General features: G+C 40.0%; 1 protein-coding gene across 1 annotated transcript; it reads right to left on the bottom strand.

The window, feature by feature from the left end:
• Positions 1-454: 454 nt before the first annotated feature.
• Positions 455-21302, bottom strand: DCP2 (decapping mRNA 2). Its single transcript, XM_036402865.2, has 11 exons — positions 21242-21302; positions 15826-15977; positions 14040-14167; positions 13530-13628; positions 11876-12028; positions 10196-10308; positions 9981-10088; positions 9119-9242; positions 8482-8592; positions 6775-6826; positions 455-6077 (listed from the first exon to the last, which is right to left on the bottom strand). Exons 1-11 carry the CDS (start codon positions 21292-21294, stop codon positions 5914-5916), a joined length of 1257 nt encoding a protein of 418 aa, XP_036258758.1. The 5' UTR covers positions 21295-21302; the 3' UTR covers positions 455-5913.
• Positions 21303-23135: the final 1833 nt, after the last annotated feature.

The raw sequence follows: 23135 nt of genomic DNA, 5'->3' as shown, positions 1-23135 counted from the left end.
GTTTGACATTGTCAGTAAAGTTCACTTAGCCATGAAAAGTTGTTAAGAACTCAGATATGGCCACAGGTTTTTGAACATCAATTTAGTACATCTTCAATGAACCGTTTATGGAAATGGAAGGGCATGTCTGAAACTGTTACCACACGTCCAATTCTTTTAATAACAAGTTATATAGACCAAAACAAAATGAAAACAAAATACTCAATCTTACATAAAATATCTAAAAGCACTGATTAAAGTTTAAATACTTCTTTCTTCTGTTTGTCTAACACTTTTTTTTTTCCATTGTGTTGAATGGCATCCACCTTTACAGCTGACTTCAAAAAATAACTTCCTCTCCTGGCTAGAGGAGATATAATCACTGCTGGCTTAAGTCAACGCATAAACACTCTACAGTGAAAGAATAACCTGTACCAGCAGCAGAGGCATCACATTCCACAATGAACTGCAATCCTTATGCTTCATTACTTCAATACGTTTATTTATAAAGTAATTTAATTTTACAGAGGAAAAAATAACAATATAGAAGAAAATGTTAACTTAGTCATAGTCTTCTAAATGGTGTGCTTCAGTTTTGAATCAATTTATAACAAACAAAATCACAATCATCAGTACAGTAGATGTTACAGGTAGTTACAGATTCTACTTAATACAATTGAAGAGCTGACTAATGCAAACTTTCTTCAAAAAACATAATGGAAGTTGTATAAAATCTGTAATGATTTTAACTCTTTAGCTGTACATATTTTCTTCTTAATGAGCACGATGTGCCACTTACACACAGAGGAAAACAGATCGAGTTCTTGAGCTTTAACAAACAGGAAGACATAACCCTTCATGCCTGAGCCACACCACAAAGCACTGGCTCCTGTTTTCTGTGAGGCATGCAGTGCTGCCCTGAAAAGTGTCATCGTTTGGAAGCAATACCCAAGTCTGGGTCGTGGAACATGAACACCAGTAGAGCATTCTGCCTGAATTAACAACCCCACACCTTCTGGGGGGGGGTCTGTTTTGCTTTTTAATGGTAAAAGTGCCTTGCAAACCCAGCTAAACTGCTCCTCAGGGATGAAGTTAAACTTCCACATAGTGCAGTGCCATGCAGACACAGTAAAGTTCTGTTGCAAGTATTGGCGTGAGAAGTATTTGCTGAGAGCTCTTTATCATGCAGTTTTCCATACATTTTCTGCATAACAAAATTATGTACCCAACCAGTAAGATACAAATTTCATCCCCACAGTTTAGTAATTTTGATCAAACATGCTTAAAAAAATTTGCAGAGTTCTTCTCACCATTGGAAATGTGTCATAGAGAACTGTGTTTGCAGGATGTGTTTTCTTAAAAAGCTATGAATGCCTTACTTTAAAATGATTAATGCTCCACGAGCTGTAATCATTTTCTTAAAGGCACTGAACTGTAACCCATACTGGAAACAAGAAGCTAGTTCTTCTGATCAACAGTATAAATGCTGAGAAATTACAAAATACTCTGTTTTCAGTACAAGCCATAGAGACCTTTCCAAATTTAAACATTCTGTACTCTCTGAACTGTTAACAATTACTTAAAAGGAAGCATTTTTTTTCCTGGAAGAATTGATGGAGGACTCAAAGACACTTTTGACTTCCCAAAAGCAGCCAGAGCTGAGAACAGTTTAAAGATAAGGGTTTCTGTAAAGCTGAATCTGTACAAAAAGTTAAGTCTTGCCAAACCTAACATTTTCAATGGGAAGACAAACCCCAAGTATGTTGTTTTATTGTACTGCTACCAACCTGGAATAGTTCCTCTGGTACAATCTTGAATATGACCAATGTCATTCTTGTTTAATGTTGACTTCCTTTTAAGTTCACAAGCTACATGAAAAAGTGAAATGCACACACAGCACAAAACCTACCGCATCTATCAGTGCTTACGTATGGGATTAAGAACAGTGCAAATACTAGCATTTAGCCTATTTCCATTCTTGACTACACTATTGCTATAAATGCATATGAACAAAAACCTATTATGGAAGAATTTCTAAGTCTAATTTACTGTAAAAGCACCTTCAGTTAGTTTGTATAAATTTACTGTATCTTAAATAATTTTGGTTGTTTCAAAAGGTGAAATATTGTAATAACAAAAACAATTTGAAATTATGAAGTTTTGTATAAGCACCAGATTATTTAACATTTACAGTGCAAGACTTAAAATAGGTTTATTTACAGAAATCAGTATCAACAAGAGAGACTATTCTACTAATTCTCAATAACTATGAGCTTACTAACATATTTAGAATATAACCTCCTAACTTCAAACATGAAGGCACCTGGCTTTACCTCTGAAAAAGAAACCTGTTGCTCAGAATTTGTAACAAAACCCCAAGTATCTGAGGATTAAGCAGCCCACTAACCCCACAACTGGGCAGCCAGTTACCCCCGGAGCAGCAGTGCTGTCTTGCACCACAGGATATTGGAGTTTGGATTCTTAATGTAGACTCTTTGCTCTTCACACCACAATCGCATGAGTGCAAAAGCAAATCACCACATTAAGTAAAGGTTCGAAGAACTGCGTTCTTATCTGAAATTACAATCTGAGAGCAAGTATGTTAGAAGTAGCCAGACCCGAAGCCTGCCTTGTTTTTAAAAGGAACTGTTACATCTGTAACTGCCACAGGTAGGTGAAAAAAAATCACTAAGTTATTGTTCTCAAATCACCAAATTAGTTCAGGAAGATTGAAGCACAGCACAGAAGCCTGGAACAGTGATCAGGCCCAAAATTTCATTAGAAACAATTTATGCATGTTTGGCCTAAAGAATTTATATTGTGTTAAAAAATAATACTCTGATTGTACAATAAATAAAGCTATTTCCCCTTCTCCTTCCCAGAACCACTGTTGCCAGACTTCAAACTATGCAAGACACAGTTACTTTCAAAAGCTGGATGATTGATGTGCATCAAGGAGCTGAAGTCAGCAGCACTTCAGTCACTTAACTAACTGGGCAGGCCACTCTTCAGTCCAAGGTCAAAGTATAGAAGCACTCTGAGAAGACGTGCTAAAAACCTCATGCTAAAGCAGGGAGTTGTAGTACTAGGAACTGCACACTAGTACCAGATTCCTAGCACCACACAGCTGTAGGGTTTTTTGCTAAATATTTGTTCACTCTGCAAGTTGATTCCAAGAACACTGATTGACCATTCATTATGTGAATAACCCCTAACATGGCAGCATTCTCAAATTGACAGTGTTTGTTTTTCAAGTATCTCAACACCAGCTCTCGAGTCGGACATGCAAACAATTCCTATTTCCCTGCATCTAGCTCCTGTACAGTAAAAACTCACAGAACTAAAGCCTGTATCTCAGTTGCTATTTCTTCACTGTTTTATGGAAGATAATGTAAACAGTACTTCTAAACTTAGAAATACAATTATAAAGGGATGGTGAAATAAGAACATAAACAACAGTAAACAAAATGTTCACGGTGCAGGGCATGTTGGAGCCCACCAAGTGGATCACATGCCACCACATTTACATAGTTTTAGGATAAACCTTACTAAGAAAGCAGAAAGCAATGCTACTACAGGAAACTGTACCCTTGTACAAAAAAGTAAGTTATTGCATATTTATCACATTTATTTGCAACTCACATTAAGGCTAGGTTTACTAAAATGAATGACATATGTATAAGCTTCACTTTGGGCTGCTTAATGAAGCAACCAATGTCTCTTATACTGAACCAACCTTTCACTAAGAAGAAAAATATTACACAGTAAACAGAGGGCAGTCAGCATCTCCTATTCATAGAACATGCTTCCATTGTTCTAAAGACTTCCTCTTGCCTGGGACAGGACTTCCCAAACAGATGACAGATGCTCCAAGTTCACTGTTTCATCAACATCCCCATTATTTCACAGAGCACTATCTATAACTAATTTATCTGAAAAGTCAACTTATTTATAAAAAGATTTCCACAGCCCGTTATTTAATTATGCCTTAGGAGAGTCCTGTGAGCTCCACAGGCAGTAGCAGCCTCAGGATATGATACAAACTTCTGCCTCACCATGAGTAAAGGCACTTTTGCTGGGAAATCAACTAAAATAGCACAAAGAAGTAACTAAAGATTAGTTTTCACCTGAAGCTGAATAACATAACCTCCTCCAGCATTATCCTACCCTCTCAATTACTCTTCTTTGTCATTGTATGGCCTTTGGATACATTTAAGAAAAAACAAAAAGAAAAAAAGTGAGTCAAAGCTAGATAGAGCTATTTCACAATTTGGTCTTGAAAAACAAGGCCCTCAGAACCCTTGTCCTCCAGAAGGAGGAAATGCTGTAGTCCATTTCTCCTGTTGACTGATGCAGAAGTTGAACACTCCCACGGCCAAAATTATTACAGCACTGGAGTTCCAAACCACCTGGTGCCAGGCAGGTGAATAAACCAGGAGAAAGTTCTAAAGCTATTTCTGAGGAAAACACTAGGTAGGGTATATGAAGTAGGGTGGTTGAAGGAAGACCAGGATTTTGGTTTTGGATGACATATGAGTTGCATAAAAACTCAGTGCATGTAGATACACTACAAGGGTGTAGTTCATTCAACCTATCAAGTTATCAATTACCTCTATTCTAGAGAAAAGTCCATTTTTAAATCTGGGACATGCTTGCTATCACAAGCTGCTGTGACAAATTATTTCAGTGCATTTCTCTCCACTGCAACACAGATGCTCAAAACCCACTGACCTGCAGGTGATGTAACAGCCCATCACCCCAACTCTTACAAGTTTTTTGTTCCTCCCTTCCATCCCCACCCCATCTTTCATGTTTTTCCTAAGAAAGCACTGTAGCTGAAAATTACTGAGGCTAGATCATTTAAATGCTAACTGCAAGTGCAATTCAATACTACTGGATATATACAGAGCAGATACACTACACAAGAGATCTGAGGACAACAGCACAGGATACAATACTGAACACCCTTGGAATAGTTATTGGAAGCCTGATTAAGCTGTTCAGTGTCACACAATGCCTCTATTACCCATGCACCTGCCTTCCTCCTCAGCGAGATCTACAGAGGCTTATTTACATTCAGTATAAATTCTACACAAGTTACGTCTCACAGACAAGTTTAAGCTTCTCTTTCTTCACAAGCAGCTGCTTTGTAACTTCTTATGCAGCTATGGGCAGTGCACAAGAGCTAAGTTGGACACTTTGAAGGGCTGAGTTTTACCCAGTTTGAGTGTCATTATTGAAGACCAAGGAAAAGTAGGTACAAAAAGTCAACATGCTATAGATTTGACTCAAGTACTAATGATTGCCAGCCAACAAAAACTATCAGTGTGAAGGAGGGAAGGTATTTGGGGCAAACAATCAGTACAGAGAAAGGATGACAGGCTGAGACTAGGTTTGAAATGTGCAACTTGGTTTCAAAATCACTAGGACAGAAGTGTCCTCTGAGAATTAGTTTCATTGCCACTGCATAATATTGCAATGTTCTACAAAATAATGACAAACAAGTCCAATAATTTACATCAGAACAGTTAAAAGGTTAGCAAGCTGGTAAACTCCAACAGTTAAAAAAAAGTCAATGACATTCTACAAAACACACGGCAAGTTACAATTAAAAAAAAAATTTAAACCACAAAAAAATAAAACACAAGTAAAAAGAATGCCCTCTAATGCACAGCTAGGAACAAGTGAACTGAACATTGGAAAGGTACTTTTGTGGACAAAGGCTAGACTGCATTTAAAGTGCAACACTTGACTATGCCACTCCCATACTGCAAAGAGAACAAACCCTTCCAAACCAGCAGTCAGTCCCTGCATTGCATTTAAAAACAAACAAACAAAACAAAATAAAGAACTCCTGAGAAAGAGTAAGGCTGGATAAGAAACCCCCTCAACTGCAACAGGCAAGTCTGATTCTTACTCCTAATACGTTTGCTGTCAGAGGTCAAAACTTTTCATTATGGCATCATGGTCAAACTTGAAACTCAAGAAAGCTCTTGATGAAAAAACATATTTGTAATGGCCATTGCATGCCACAGAATATCCATCTACATGTTCTGGCAGCGTGTCTTCACTGGAGCAACACATCTCGTATGCTGCTTCTGCTCAAAGAGAAAAAAGTATGAAACAAATTCTAAATGGGAAGTTGCCAATAAAAGTATCTATAACAACAATGGTATAAAGCCATACCTCAAAATACATTCAATTAATATTTATAAGAAAACCTGTATGTTTGGTCATAAACAGAAGGTGACTCAAACCAGCCACATTTACAGGTTGTCTAGAGGCTGGCATGAATCTTCAAATTCACTGCAATCTGGAAACACTTTTAATAGCCACATACATATACACATATTTTACACATATAATACTGTTTCATTTCTCAATAGCCATTTCTTAACAAGGAGAAATGGCATGGCACTGTTTCCTGAGCAGCAAGTAAGGAACTGTGTGCACTCTTCTGCAGCTTATTACAAGCAGGACAGAAAGCCTTAAAACACACTCAATTACCAGCAATGTGTTGACTCAGATGCTATTTTTCTAAACTAGCTTTTAGTTACTTTTTCACTCAGCCACCTGGTGTATCAGTCAGTCTTAACAATTAAAGAGAAGTATTGCAAGACCAACATGAAACGGTATATTTTTCATTAAAAAACAAACAAAACCTCAGACTACCTTGAAAAACATGGCTTTATAAGATTTGGAAAGCTGGCATGAGGAAGAGCCCTCAATCATCATTATTCAGGTGCCTTCAGCCTGTAGCACAGAACAGTGGATGAAAATTCTGACTGCACTTGCCTGTTTCAAAGTTATCTTGAAGTCTTCTAGGATTAAGCCTTTTTTCACATTTCTGGTGAAGAGAATGACCATACATTACACATTTTTGATAAAGAAATGGCATTATATTAAAGCATCGTCTAACAGGCATGCTAGTTTGCTTTGACACACCTCACGTCTGAATTATTTTACCTCTAACTCAGCATTAGTTCTGTCACATTACTTGATCTAGCAAACATGCTTTAAATCCACAAGTCTTTCAGAATCATGCAACCTTTTAACAGTCACTAAAACATTTCTAACATGCAGACTTTTTAGGGGGAAATTTTGAATACTTTCTAACTGTTTTAAGACAGAAGGGTCTTGCATATGATGGTGTGTAATCAACATTGTGCATGCATAAGCCCACTCTTCAATGAGTTTGTCCCAAAAGAGGCAGGGGGAATGTATCTGCAGACATGCTGCTACTGCCAATTAAATTAACATGCTTTAGAGACACAAACTCAAAACTCTCCAGGGAGGAACTGCTTTGACCCCAGGTATTGGTGCTCTAAGTACACCAATACAAAAAAAATACGGCTCTTTGCACTCTCTGCAAATTAGGAGTTTCCTGGCCTTCAAGTTGCATCAGAAAATTATCACTGGACACTAAATATTTAAACTTCAAAAGACTGACCATCATGAAAACACAAGTGAAACAGGAAAAGAGAAATATTTATAAAAGTTTGTGAAAAGCCTGCAAAGTAACTGTGGAGCATTAACAGTTATCTCCATGAAGATCTTACACATTACCATTACAGTTTTTTCCTATTCATCTAAATTTCTGGGCAGTCAACTCACTCTTCGACTCAGATTCAAACATAACTAATAATTTCTTGCCGCAGTAAGGATTTTAGGACAAGTTTACCATTTCTGTATGTTTACATGAGTAAGAGAAAGAAGGCAATAAACCCAAGCCAGAATGGGAAGAATCTAGTTTAAAGCCTGTAAACAAGAGAAACTAAAGTCTGGACAAGCCAGCTGAGCTGCACAGAGATCTGGGGGCTCACTGCTGCAAAAGAGTCAACAAAGTATACTGAAGAGCCATAAAAAACAGGGAATAAAAGCACATTCCACTATAAGAGAGAGCACAGCCCAGTGAGTCAGCTTCCATTGAGAACTGGACAAACACAATTAGTAACTGCAAGGGAAAGTAAAACACAAACAGTGTGAAACTGGAATTTACAAACTGCTGTAACCAGCTGTACTGTATGATTGAAAAACTATATGAGATTCTGGCATCCAAGCCAAGTCTGTCTGAACATTTTTTGCTGGAGAGAAGGGAAATAATAAGTATTTACATCACCACTTTCTAAGTGCTTCATGACAAAACCCCATGTTTACAGTAAGACATCACATGTGAATAAATAAGATGTGTACAGATCACAGAAGGCTTTTACATGACAGGAACCGGGAAAGCTGCAGGATTGTGTACTGAAACAGCTGACAAATTTTCAACGGCTAAAATTACTTCTAAAATGCACACTTTGAAATTTAGTATGTTTGTTTGTAGATGTATATGCATACAAGGTAAGAAATGTTACACATCTACAAACATGGATCAAATACTGTAACCAAACATACTCTTGATAGATAGGCACTCTACTATGTTTCAGCAGGACATTGCCCTGGACATTTGTTAAGCATTACTGGAACCTACTACTGACACAGACACTGCATGTTTCTTACCAAGGTATGGTTTTGCTTAACTGGTTGACTGTGCAGTCCATTTGTTCGCTTCTTTTGGCTGGAAGTGTCTTGATTTTGCTTTCTGCCATTGTTCCTCACACTCTGACTCTGCTGTTAAGTCCAAAACAAGTAGAGGGAAGAGTTTAAATGGCAGAATTGGACATAATTGCATTGACATTTCCTACTTAGTAACTAAAACTTTCCTCCAAGTAACTTCAAAACATGTAAACACATTCTTTTGCAGAAAGACTGAAGCCCACTGAAATTAACCAAACATACACTCAAGCTACAAGGCTATCAACTGTTACTCATTCTCTCTTGCACTCAATATGAGAGAATTATTTCACAATTAATTGAGTTCAGTGAATTTCCATGCACTGATGCAGATAGATATACGAGAGATACCAGCAAAATGGCAAGTACTAATTACTATCTCTACATGAAACACCACAATTGCTCATACCACCACTTCTAGTGTGAGATAAATCAAAAAATTCCCAAGAGTATTCCCCCACTCTATTTTTGCATTCTCTGGAGATGAAATTCACTGGTTTTGTCCTAGAGAGGAAACCCTTATGAACAAAGACATCTGTTTTAAATAGTCCAGATGTATATGCTTGCCTAACAAACAACCTACCTTTACTTTCAAAACTTCAGACACCTCAGGATGATTATATGGCTTCTGTGGCTGTTTTGGCTTCACCAAGTGCTCTCCTGAAAAGCCATCTGTAAACACCTGTTGACTACAGCGAAGTTTGGATCTAGTACAGGAAAAAAAAGACAGGTTACAACACAACTTCAAATCTACTGAGAGCAGAAGACAAATATGAAAAAAGTTACTGAGAACAATATGGAAGACAATCTTAAGTAACCTGTATGGAAACTCTAATAGTGCTCACTACCATTTGCATTCTCCACAGACAAGAGGCCAAGTCCACATTAACATTTGTCCTGTTGTTCTCAGCGTTGGTGTTGCCCTGGCACAAATTATTAAGTCCTCTCATAGGGACTACAGGTTTCAACATTTGCTCTACCACTTTTCACTCAGCTGAATCTAAAGCCAGCAGGACATGTTCCCCTACTGGTTCCCACAGGTTTTATCTAGCATTTCTTCGACTACTTTACAGTCCTGCTTTGGGGAGTCCTACTTTTCCTGTGCAGAAGGGCCAAAAATATTGAAGTTGAAGCACTGGAAGTTATCTACTTGCTTTTAGCTTCTGGTTTTTTTTGATTCCCATAAACAAGACTGAAGAAATAATCCCAGTTCTGACACCTGTGTATCAACACATTAATTAACTTTTCACCTTACTTACAAGTCTATGATATACATCTATGTTGATTTTTCTGTTATTTACCTATTACTGGAACACAAATCCTTGGAGAAAGAGAAAAGGACAACCAGTATTGTATATAATTGTCATTGTATAATATTGTCATATTTGTATGACCAGTGTTTTGTAAGAAAGAATATAGAGATGTTAAACTGACCTGGTTCTTACCTAGCTTTTTCCAAGTTGGGCTTAGAGGGTGTGCTCCCTGCAGATGAAAAACCATTGTCACTGTCTGAGGAATCTCCATTCCTTCGGGAAATCCATTCCCTCAACGGCCTGTGAGCAAGGAGTAGTACAACAAGATCTACTTACCAAAACAAATCTAAAGAATTTAAAGTTGTCTGAAAGACCCTGGCCTAGCATTTGCCTCATCTCAAACATACCTGATGAAGGGAATTGCCATAAAAAATTTGTTAGGTGCCAAACCCAGCTTGGACTTTGGGGTCATGTCATTCCTGTGGCATGGTAATTTGTCGATGGAAAACCACTCAATATTCTAGAAAAACAAGAAATAAAATCAAAATACCCTCTATTGTAGCCGTAGCAGAATTTTACAAATGTTTATCAGCCACAATTATTTCCCTTAATTAAAAAATTACCATGGAAGACTTAAATTAACGGGCCACAACAGCATTTTTCACAAAAGGTTAATTAACTCTTCCGACTGCCCCTACAGTAGCAGATGGTACAGCACAAAATTGCATGATATCGCACCTAAAATATGAAAGGTATTAATCAGCAACTAAAGTCTGAATAAGAGTTTCACAAACAAACCAACCAAACCACTGCACAAAGAATGCCATGAATAAATGTACAGGCTTTGAATAACTTTCAAAAACTTTTTACTTAAAGTGTGATCAATACTGGACCACCAACATCCATTCAAAAGTGAGAAGGGTGTTTAGCTTGACAGTAAAGTTTCAGGTTTTGTTATAAAAGAAAAAAAACATGGAAATAGGATAGGATTTGTGTTATTGTTTAAATGTTATAGTTTTAATAGTTAAAACTGTATACTTAGCAGAATGGGGAACAAAATCAGGAATTCTGACCACAGACAGTGTAGAAGAACCCACATGAGATTTGCTATCACAGAATCTACTCAGAAAGCCTCAGGTCCAAACAAGATGCAAATTATGGAAATAAGTTACAAACAGAGCAAGTCTTCAATATAGTTCTACAGGGAGTACAAAACCAGCCTGCCTGGTGGCATTAGATCAGATGAAGACAAAACTTCAAAACTCTGTCATTGCAAGAACTCTTCAACATTCCCACACATATGGTCACTGTTCTACAAAGTACCATATTTACTGTATATTTTTTTTAAAATTTCATCTTATGTCATATTTTTAAAAAAGAGGTCTTGAATGCAAGAAATTAAGTCCTGTCCACTCAAATACTTTGTTTATTTAGAAAGCAAGATGCCCTGTTTAGTGACACAACCTGCATGGAAATATAGCTGGTTTGAACTGAACTATCATAAAGGGAGAAAAAATTCAAACTTCAAAGATTACAGATACCACTGACAAAGGTTCCAACAAGTTGCTACCTGAGCCTTGGTCTTTCGCTTTCACAATACCTTTTAAAAGCCCAGTGGTACACAATGGTACATCCAAAATAGTTCCCTTTTTCTGTCCCCTTCTCAACTTCCTCCTTAAAATATACTATTTTTTAAATCCAAAAGTATTAGACATGAAAGAAAGAAAACAATCCTTAGTTTGTCCTTTTGATATGTAGGCTTTTGCACGTCCCCAACTAATAATTACAACGTAAGAATGCATAGTTACATTTGCATCTGTAACTAGGAATAATATACAGAAGAGGAGAATTGTATTTTAGCAGCATGGTCTATTGTCTTTTCATGATGAATGGAGATGTCAGACAGATGTTCAAGTATGAGACTTGCAGTTGAGCTGAAAGAAGTCATCACAAAACCCTACAATGCAGAGATGCCACTGGTACCTAGCAGTGCTCATTGTGCTAGTGGGTTCATTATTTTATACACTTCTGGCTTTAAAAAGCAACTTCTGCGAAGTTCCTACAGATTCAGACAAGGTAGCACATACCCGAATTTCCCTTCTAGTTTTGGGGTTGAATTTGGTGTTCTTGGGAACTCCAGGAATGATGTACAGCCTTGCTAACTGATCATTGATTCGCAGCTCAATGTAGTCCTCTTTGCAGATATAATCTTTTATGTCAAATCCAGTTTCTTCAAACACCTGTGAAGTATTTTAATGAAATTAGTGTGTGTGTATTCAGAGTTATCCTTTACACAACCTATTACCCCAAGCAAAGGAATGACTATTTTTCAGATATATCCATGAAAGTTGCCAGGAAAAACAAATCTTTACACATAGAGGTTTGCTCAGAAATAGAAAAAGGATCTACATGCTTTAAATTTCTCTGAAACTGCAAACCTGTTTCATGCTTTAAATTTCTCTGAAACTGCAAACCTGTTTCACAAGTTGAAACAATTTCTATTACACCTACATGTAGCAATTTATTAATATGGATGGGTCTTAGTCCTCACCAACTTCTGAGGTACTACTGAACTCTGTAGGCACTGCCAAGTGAAGACCTCTTCAATTAGATTTTACACAGATGCAGCTTATGGTTACAGATCTGTCCCGACTCCAGTGAAAGAAGTTGAAAGATTTATTTCAGATATAAAATAAATTGTTAGTCTATCCACAATGACAATCTAGCGTATCAGAATAAAGATGGTAATAGTGCTGATCACTAGTGAAATCTAAATAGATTTTTCAGATTAACAATATCGTCAAAATATCTTTTCCCCCAGTGTAACTGTGCTCCCTTTAATGTGTTTGCTGGCATAACTTGAAGAGGAAGATACACTTCATGCAACTCCTTCTTGAAGTAGCTGTCTTGTTTATCCTTGATAGGTATACTTAAAACAAAAGAAATCCCCAAAACCCTGTGATTTCTCAGATACTGATTCAGTCAAATTGAAGAACACTAAATGCATCATACTACTTTCCTTCATCTTAATTTTCTCTCTCAAAAACTCTGGATGTATTAAGTTGAATGAACACTGAATTTGTACCAGTAATGTTCTTTCACAGGCCATTTTAAATATGCAGCTTCACAACATATCTAGGTCTCCAGGAGCAATAAATACAGATTATTTTATGTTTCAGATTTTACTTGCAATATACAGTGATTCTTGTTCCTGAAAATAACTGAAAAATACCATAACTGAAAAATAGAAAAGTAAAGTTCTGCACAATTTTTATATTACATTCTACAACCTCCAACTCAGCTCTTTAGCCTCTTTACACAGACCAGTGTACATAGGATAAATTCCCATTTCTCCACATTTTTACAGTTATGGTGACCCTTGAAATTAATATACCAAAAGTCATAAATTACATAAGACTTCCCAAGCACCACAAGTAATACTTAAATATAAATTCACAGTTCAGCAGAGAACTTTAAAAAGAGTACTCACTTCATTTAGCACATTAGTGCAAAAGAATGTAAAACAAACAATTTTCTGGTTTTATTTTAATATATAACCTCAACCTTGATTACCATTTTGGAACTCAGAAAGGCACCAGAAGATGAATGCAATAACAGACTATTTATTCACACAATTTCAATAACAGGATTACCTAAGTAAAGTGCCTTTTAACCCAACACATATATCCTGATTTCAGCAAAATTTCACTTCTTTATCTTAAAGGAGCTGATATAACTTACCTCTCTAGCAGCACAGTCATGAGGTGCCTCTTCTTTATTTACTTTCCCTTTTGGAAATCCCCAACCAGATTTTGCTAAATAGCCCTGAACCAAAAGAACCTACAAAATGCAAGGGAACGCAACTGTCAAACATGCAGGTGTTCTAACCAATTTCATTAAATGTCTTCCCTCCACCATCCCCTTGTTCTCCAAAAGAATATGTTAGCCTCAAGGAAGGAAACCATTAGGTTTTCTGTGTTGTAGCAAGAATGGTGAAATATTTTACAGAATCATGTAACTCAGATGAAAAAAATAAAATCTCAGAGGGAAAGCATGCAGAAGTGTGTTTACTGACTCACATATTATATTTCTGTACATAGCCACCAATATCAAGTAACTGTCAGATCTCTGCGAATCTGACAGTGAATGTAAATTTCTTCAGAAGAAAAATGTAAACAACAAAGAATTATTTCTGCCAGCATACACCATCCCTCCCTCTAGACAGTCCTTCACAACTATTTCCATACTTACATTTTCAAGTGTCTCATCAAGGATAATTGCACCGTAGGTTGGCACTCCCATTTTGTATTCTTTCCACTCATCTAAAACCTTTTGTACATCTTCACCTTGAGGCAGTAAAAAGGGGCAGTGATTGAAGAGTATAGCAGCATGTCAAGGAAGATAAACTTAAGCAGCCAGTTCCAAAGTACATACCAACTATAAAAGATAGAGTAAACACTCCCTCCCCTAAGTCCTTTCAAGATAGATTCTCTTGGAATATATACAAAATATATACATAAATATATACATATATACAAAATATATACATAAATACAAATAATCCACTACCAAACACTGAAAGTCAGAGTGCATCAAGTAATTCAGCAATTCCTATACAAAGCAATCTAAACAAATAAAAAAAAAAAAAAAAAAAACAACCAAAAACCAACAAACAAAAAAGATTGCACAAGGTTGATTGTTTGAGGGAAGGTAATTTTGAAAAAGAGTAACCCCATAACAGTTGTTTTGAATATGTATTGTTTGCAAACACATTTTATTAATTTTTAAGTGAGCAAGACAGAAAAAAAAATCAGTTTCCTGTGCTTGAAATAAATGGGAATACATTTTTGCCACAATCATTTGTTAAGATTATGGCATAGAATCCTATCTTCAGTATTTATTATGCAAAAAAAAAAAAAAAAATTTAATGACATATAGTTACAGAAATCTAAATCCTAATACACTTTATCAAAACACATCATGCAGAGAAAATATAAACAACCTCTATAATTCTAAAATTTTGAGAGAAAATCTCTAAGTCCTTAATCAAAGTATTAATATTATAAATTACATATATGATACTACCAATAAAAAACACTCCACAGCAGAATACTTAAAAATACACTGCAGCAGAACTAATATTCGTGGCAAATATGGGCTAGAAAGGGAAATATTAATGAACATATAACATCTATTATACTGCATTTCTTCTGCACTGCCTGCAATTACTAGGAGAATTTTGTTGGTCTGAAAATACATTTTTAATTAAAAACATATATAAAATAACAGCATAACATCGACCAACAGGATATGACCATATATTTACAGTTTACTGTTAAAAGCTGTAGTGTTTCAAAGTAAATATATATTAAGAAACTAACAGATAAGTATGTTGTGCAGTGAAAGCATGGATAATATTATCCTCAAAGTTAGAAGCAATATTTCAATCTTAGATCAAGAACATATGGGACAAGGCTAAAACTAAAACGTTTGCTGGATGAAAGCCACAAAGTTTTCTCTAGCAAGAACTAGATAGTACACATTCCAACAGCCCTTGTGAGCAAAAAAAAAAAGCAGAGGGCAACCATCTGAATTCAGTAAAAAGAAGTTTCTACTCTACAGAAACTTCCAACAAATATATACCACTGCCCATGGCAGAACACATATCACCTTCAACTACTTTAACATTTATGTTACTAGTTACTTGAAAATTAATAAACTGCGGCGTTCAGTTTGAAGAGCATCAACAGCTCACCCTTGAAACCAACCTAGCATGCAAAGTGCAACCATAAGAAAAATCCTCAAACATCAGAAATGGACCATTTTCCATAGTTCTTTAGCAGTCCAAGAAACATCCCTTTTGTGGGTGCCACAAAATTATGGAAGCAGTGAACTCAGTAACATCACATACCTAGCAATACTAACTTTTAATCATTAACACATGAACTGACATTATCATACTGTGAAATACCGTTAACAATATTTAGTTTGCACTTTACCACCAGACAGAAAACAATCAGAGTAATAAAAAGGATATCAGCTTTAGCAAAGTCTCTTATCCCACACTGAGGTAATCCTGGTGTGTTTTGCATGTAGAAATCCAAATAAAACCAATGGGCAAGTTCAATCTGAAAACACACTCTGATTGCATTGTCTCTCTCTTCACTTGGAATGTGCAAAATAAATCGGCTGCCAGGAAAGAAAAAGAGTAAGATTAGCCAAATCTACTGACTTAAATACAGCTAACAATAAAACATTGCAACAGTACAATTCTTGATCCATTAGCACATACCGACAGACCTCCAGATCCTTCTCATGTTCCAAAAGGACAGTAAAAAGTTTTCGCAAAGTAAAATACAGCTTTTAAAGTTAAGAAGGAAAATGGATTATTGTGATCTTTCAGAAATATCAATTACAATATACTAAGTAAATTTACTGTTGTGAAAACAGGAAGTGTGAAGATAACCTACTTAAATCACTGTATTACAAAAATGAAAGCATTTTTACAAGTCCATTAAAGAACATCTGCAAACTCTGATAAGATATTTCAGTGCTATTTTTTTCAGGATACAAGTTGAACATAGTTATATTTATTCACTTAAAACCACAGTAAACAATTAATTTACATAGATTTTAAAATTCAATATGATCCTACAAATTTCCTCAGTCTGAATCTGGGTTTAGCCCAGATACTGGCACACAGACAGAGTTACTGAGATAAAAGTTTAAGCAGCACTGTGTGATAGCTCATTTTAGTAAAGCAAAAGAAGCTTTATTTATTTATGTATTTGTATCAAAAGCAGAACTTCCTTTTTATGGTCGTACACCCCACTGAACTTAAATAATTTGATGGAGATCTTTGACATTGAGCTCCTGAGTGCAACCAGCTGAATTCCCAAAGTGCATCATATCACTGGTCTAAACAGAAACAGTGTATCTTTAATTACAATCTGACAAGTATGAATTGTCACAGGATCTCAGAATTAGGTGCCTCTCTAAGGCAGTCTGGCCAAGGACAGAGGCAGAAGGTCACTGCTGCAGGCACACACCTGACACTCCCCAAGCTTCCAGGCACATTCACAGGTCCCCCAAGTACTAGCACAGGTCTCCTTTTCCACCCCATAGCCCTGCCCAGATCCCAGACCCTCACACCCCTCTCACAGGTCCTGCCCCACCAGATGGCCCAGTTTGAAGTTTGCTAGAGAGAACACACGCACGACAGGTCTGGGGAAGGCACCTGTCCCCTCCCACCCAGCGCATGGGCGGTGACACAGTCCTGCTGCAGCTGCGGGTGCTCTGCCCCTCACTGCCCTCACTCACACCACCTGCACCACAAAAGCTGGTTCCCAGGACACTCTACATTGCCATCCCAGACACTGGGAGCTGAGACCACCTCCTGGGAGTGGATGGCACTGAGATCTGCTCCCTCACTCCAGCAGCTGACACCCTTGCCCAGCTCCCATCAACAGCTCTCACTTCATCCTTGGAGCACACATATACAGGGCGTAGAGAGTGGAATTATCCAGACAAAAATAAATATTTACTAAGAAGATGTAAGATAGGACAGTCTGTGACACTTGGGCAGAAGGGTCAGACAGAGAAGTGACTAACTTGCCCAGTTTTATGGCCAGCCTCTTTTATACCCCTTTCTGCCTATCCTTCCTTTGTCCTCCCCTGCTTCTCCTCTCCTGTGGCACTCCTCTCAACCCAGAGTGTAGGATCCCCGCAGGTCTAAAGCCCTACCAGATACAAAGGCGAGGCTGATATTCCTGAGAGTGATGCCTGTGGTTTCTTGCTAGTTGGTCAATTAGTGCAATTAACAGGTTTGTTTCATGTCATTGTGTCTACTTCTGATTTCTTAGGTCTGTGTCTAAATATTTTTTCATTCTGATTCCTCCACTTTTTTCCTGTTTTCCAGGAATAGGTCCACACTCAGATAAACTTGCTGGAATGAACATTCCTATACTCCCCCATCAACCAGCGGCCAGGTTTGGTTTTCGCTACTGCCTTCCTTATCATTCCTCTTTTCAGTTTGTAGCCTTGTATGCTTTATTTATGGATTTCTCATCTTCTTATCATTCTTCTGCTGGGTTTGTAGCCTTGCATGCTTTATTTATTTATTATGCTTTTATTTCTCATCTTCCTAGCCAATTTTCACACAGAAAAAGGTCCTTGGCCAGATACCCTTAAAGACCTTGGCAGGCCTGAGAGGGAGTCTCTGTGAACCTCGTGAATTTCAACACGGACAAGTGCAAGGCACTGTGCCTGGGCTGGGACAATTCCAAGCACAATGTAAACACAGTCTAATCAGAGAAAGGATGGAGAGCAGCTCTGGGGAGGAGGATTTGGGGTGTTGGTGGATGAGAATCTTGACATGAGCTGACACTGTGAGCTCCCAGCCCATTCTTTTGATGGAACACAGTGTGCACAGCAGACTGAGGGAGGTGATTCTCACCCTCTATTCTGTTCTGATGAGACCTCACCTGAAGCAATGTGTCCAGCTGTTGGAACCCCAATAAAACAGGATGGGGACCTGCTGGAGCAAGTCTTCTCTGAGGCCTAATCTCCAGGACGTCAGGGGGGTAAAGAGAGCTGGAGAGGGGCTTTTTACTATGTCATAATGACAGGACAAGGGGAAAGAGAAAAAAGGAAGGTTTAGATAACAGGAAAAAAATTCTTCACTGTGAGGGTCATGAGGCACTGGCACACACTGCCCAGAGAAGTTGTGGATGGCCTGTCCCTGGAAGTGTTCAGTAGCAACCTGGTCTAGAAGGCGTCCCTGCTTTTGGCAGAGGGGCTGGGATGAGATTATCTTTAAGGTCCCCTCAACCCAAAGCACTCTGTGATTCTCCCTTGCATAAATAACCTTATTCACATCAACACTTTACCACTTCCCAATTTTCAATTGGCACTACCACTCCCAATTTCTTTTGAAGGCTCTGCTCTTATCTATAAGGCTGCTGTAACTAAAAGATAAAAACTTAAAAGCCTACATTACATCTACTTGATGATATTTTCTTGCCCCAGCACTGCAGCTGAACATAAATCTAAAGATAAAATATGCAGCAGTATCAAAGAAAAGTAAGAATATTAAAGAATATAAAAGTAAGAATATCTCTAAGCCAGGGATTAGGTTTAGAGAACAATAGCAAAGCCAAGTACAATGATTACTTGTAAGTAATTAAGTTCTAAGTTACTTGGAGTGACCGAAGAGCTAAAACAGGCATCTCTAGGTGCAGCTGCCAGGTGCTGGCAGTGATGGGCTAATGCTGGACACACTGTGGGACACAGCTGGAGGCAGCAGCTGAGATGGTGGTGCCTGTAGGGATGTGTATTATAAGGACAAAAATGCCAGACAGGCAGGGGAAGTGAAAAAACCAGCATGAAACAGCAGTGCAAACACCAAAGTTGGAGAAGAAAAAGGAAGAGGAGATGTCCATCCTACAGCCTGTGGAGTATCACGTGCTGGAGCAGATGGATATTCCTGAAGGACCCTTAGCCCGTGGGAGTGATCCCACACTGGAGCAGGGGCAAAGCATAAGAGTGAAGGAGCCCAGAGAGGATGTGTTACAGACTGACCACAACCCCCACTGCCCATCCCGAGCTGCTCGCAGGGGAGGAGGTAGAGGAGAGTAGAGAATTAAAGGATGAAGCTGACATGAAGTTTCCCTGGGAAAAACAAGGATGCAGAAAAATCTTTTTTTCAATTTTTTTTTTTTGCTGTGTGGCTGGGTGAGCATCTGGCCACTTGAGCAAGGTGAACCAAGCACAGTCTGGAAGTCAAAAGATAGGGTAAAAGTACTTGTTTACAAGACAAAGGAAGTTTCAAGAAGCTGCTAAACCCACATTATGTCTCTGCACATCCACTTCTTTACTCAGTTAAACAACTCCATAGCAGAAGGCAGCATGAAAAAAACGGACCTGGATACCTGTAACTTATTATTTAACAATACCCAGTAACTGAGTAGGAAAAATCACTTTCTAGCAAAATTCCCACTAATATCACATATAGATTGAAGAATGTAGGAAACTACAGCTATTTTTATAACACGTTTATAACATCAACAGAATTACAATACAAAACACCATTTTTAAGACAGAAGATGACAGTATATCAAAGAAACACAGTAAGACACTGGGACTGATCCTATTACAATGTAAGATTCAAACACTCATGTGCCCTTCTATCAGTCACCCCAAGGAAGTGACACTAATAGGCTGTATCAGTTTTGTAATAACTGGAATTCCTCTCTGGATTTTCTGAAGAAGTCTTAAATCTTGTGTTATATGTGAACGGGATCTGAGAGGCAAGTTCCTCTCTGCAGGGAGCCCAAAGGAGACACAATGGAAACACAAACATGCTTCAGAGGCCAGATTTAGGGAATTGAAAATTTACATGTCTATCAGAAACTCTGACTCTTGCATTAGACAAGTGCAAAACAATACTGAGCAGGACAGTTCTACCCTCCTGTGGTATTCTCACTTCTAAACATTATCACTCACTTGAAAACCGTAATTACAGGAAGTATCTTTCCTCTTCAATAATCTTTCCCTCTTTTACATAAATACCTCACAAGGAGTCCCTTGGAGGTGGTAAAATAGAAGGATTATTTCATGCCAAATATCACATGCAGTTTGTGTCATCACATTCTGGGGATGACAGACAAATTACAAAGTTTTAAGGGCTACACCACAGATGATCAGAAGTTGAGACCGTAGGAGGGAAAACGCAACTTGGCCCTTTTAGAGAATCCACGCTTTATGAAAATCCAAACTCAAAGCCCCTGGAACAAGAAAAGCATTTCACTCTGAAAGAACGGACAAGCAGGAGAGGGCAGCTTCACACCGAAGGGTGTCCCTGTGGCTCTTCTCTTTCCGCCCGCTGGCACGTTCCCTTCCAGCAGAGGTAACTCACCAGAAGGGACTCCCTGACACCCCTTCCAAAGCTTCCCACCCCCTTCCAAGGAAACCAGACCTCGGAGCACTGAGTACCACCTCAGTGCTCGGCTACACGTCACGCCAGCCCCACGCTCCCAGCTCTTCTTTCACCTGCGCAAACACCGCCAACGCAGCTCTACCTTTTCCGGCCCAAACCGCGCAAGAAATCCCCACAAACAATGTTCTTCCACTTCCTCCGTGCGCCCGGTTCCCGGCCCGCTGCCGGAGCAGCCCCACACCCGGTCCAGAGGGTGCCGCGGGTAGCCTTCCCGCCCTTCCAGGACGGATTCCACGGGGAGGGCGGAGCCTCAGGCTCGGGGGAACGGGCCGAGTCTCGCCCTTCCGCTTCCCGGCGGGCGCGGGACGGCCAGAGCCGCCCCTCGGCCCGGGCGGCCTCGCACCCCCTCAGCGTCTCGAGCATCCCGGGCCGGCGCGGGCAGGGTCAGGCGCCCTTCGCGCCCTCCGGCAGCAGCGGCACGGCAGCCCCGGGGCCGCCCCCCGCCCCACGGCCGTACCTGCATAGGTCGTCCAGGACGCTGCTGGGGATCTCGGCCCGTTTGGTCTCCATGGGGAAGCGCGGCTCATCCCGACGCGGCGGAGGCCGGGGCGCAGGGAAGCGGCGGGGGCGGGGCCGCGCGGCGGGGGGGCGGTGGAGCGGCGGCTGCCGGGGCCAATCGGCGCCCGCCGCTGGCGGAGCGGCGGCCAATGGGGCGGGGCGCAGGGCGGGATCGGCGTGCTCAGGTGATCGCGGGCGGCCAATGGGCGACGCGGGGCGGGTTCACTGCGAGCACGCTGATAACGCGGCGCGCCGGGTCACGGAACGGGACACCGGGACACCCGGGGACCCGGACCCCCAGACCCGGTGAGGCACAGCTGAGGTGCTGTGTCCAGCTCTGGGCTCCTCAGCACAGGGAGCCACGGGAGGGGGTCCAGCAGAGGCCATGAAGATGAGGATGATGTGGGGCATCTCTGCCTTGTGAGGAAGGGCAGCGGGAGCTGGGCTTGTTTAGTCTAGGGGAGATTGAGAGGGGATCTCATTAATGCGTGTAAATTCATTATAATCATTAATGCACGTAAAGATCTCCAAGGCGGCTGCCAGGAGGGTGGTGCCCAGCGACAGGACGAGGAGCAATGGCCACAAACACAGCAAGTCCCGCCGCAATATGAAGAACTTCGTCGCGTTTGAGGGGTGGCAGAGCTCTGGAGCCGCTGCCTGGGGCGGGTGGGGACTCTCCCCTCTGGAGACATTGAAAGCCTCCTGGACGCTTTGTTCCTGTGTCACCTGCTCCAGGTGACCGTGCCGTGGTGGCGGGCGGACTGGAGGGGATGATCTCCGAAAGGGAATAATTCTGTGATTCTGCGAAACCTAACCGGCTGCGGTGGCATTCCCGGAGGAGCCTCCCTGCCGGCAGAGGGTATCGCTGCTCTCTCCGCTGCGGCTGGCATTGCAGCCTCTGATTTTAAGTTGCAGCGAGTATTTAACGCATATCTCCTCTTGTTCTTCCCCTTCCTTTGCTCGCCAAAGTGCCTGAGCTCCGTCTGGCTGCTCTTTCCCTCAGCGGGATTGGGGAGAAAATCAGCGAAATGAGAAAACACGTTGGTTGAGATAAAGACGAAATTGTCTAGCAAGTTATTAGTATTGCCTATTAAACTATAGGTAATGCAAAAGATGCACACACAAGAAAGCAAAACAAGAAATTACTTTGCTGCTTCCCGTGACCAGGCAGGTGTTCATCCATCTCCAGAATGGGGATCCATCATGTGTAACAGTGACTGGGGGAGACAAATGCCATCACTCTGAATGCCCCCCTTTTGTTCTCCCCACAACTTTATAGCCTGATTGTGATGCTATATGGTATGGAATATAATCAACACTGTGTTCAGCACAAATCCAAAACATGGCTTCATACTAGCTAATTAGCTCTGCCCTAGTCAAAACTAGTGCACAGAAGCACCAGTCCAGCATTACCCTGAAGACACAAAAAGTATATATACATTCACAGTTCAGTTACTGACAGAAAGTGAGAGGTGTATCCTTTGCCTCCTTTCCAGAAATATAACAAAAAACAGGAGGCTCCATGATAGCTCCAGAAGTATAAGGAAAGGGCATTCAACCAGGTATAGAAAGAACAATACTGTAAGAAGACTTTGGAGTCCAGTCTTAGTAGGAGCTGAAGCAGTAGTATTTACATATATGGGTGTCTCACTCATGAGCAAACTCCACTAAGTGTATTTGACAGTGACTTTTGCTCCACTCCCTTTATTGCTGTGATGCTTGGAGGTGATGGGTGGATCACTTTAACACTGACTTACAGAAGTACTTTGTTAGGAAAAGTAAAGTCCACTAACAGTACTATTGATATGTCTAGATAGAGGAACAGCTGGAATAATCCAAGTTAAAACTGATCA

The sequence above is a fragment of the Molothrus ater genome (genome assembly GCF_012460135.2).
Source record: "Molothrus ater isolate BHLD 08-10-18 breed brown headed cowbird chromosome Z unlocalized genomic scaffold, BPBGC_Mater_1.1 matZ_random_MA35, whole genome shotgun sequence".
Taxonomy (NCBI): Eukaryota; Metazoa; Chordata; class Aves; order Passeriformes; family Icteridae; genus Molothrus; species Molothrus ater.
The sequence above is the reverse complement of the archived record's forward strand: the minus strand, read 5'-3'. Positions and strand labels throughout refer to the sequence as shown.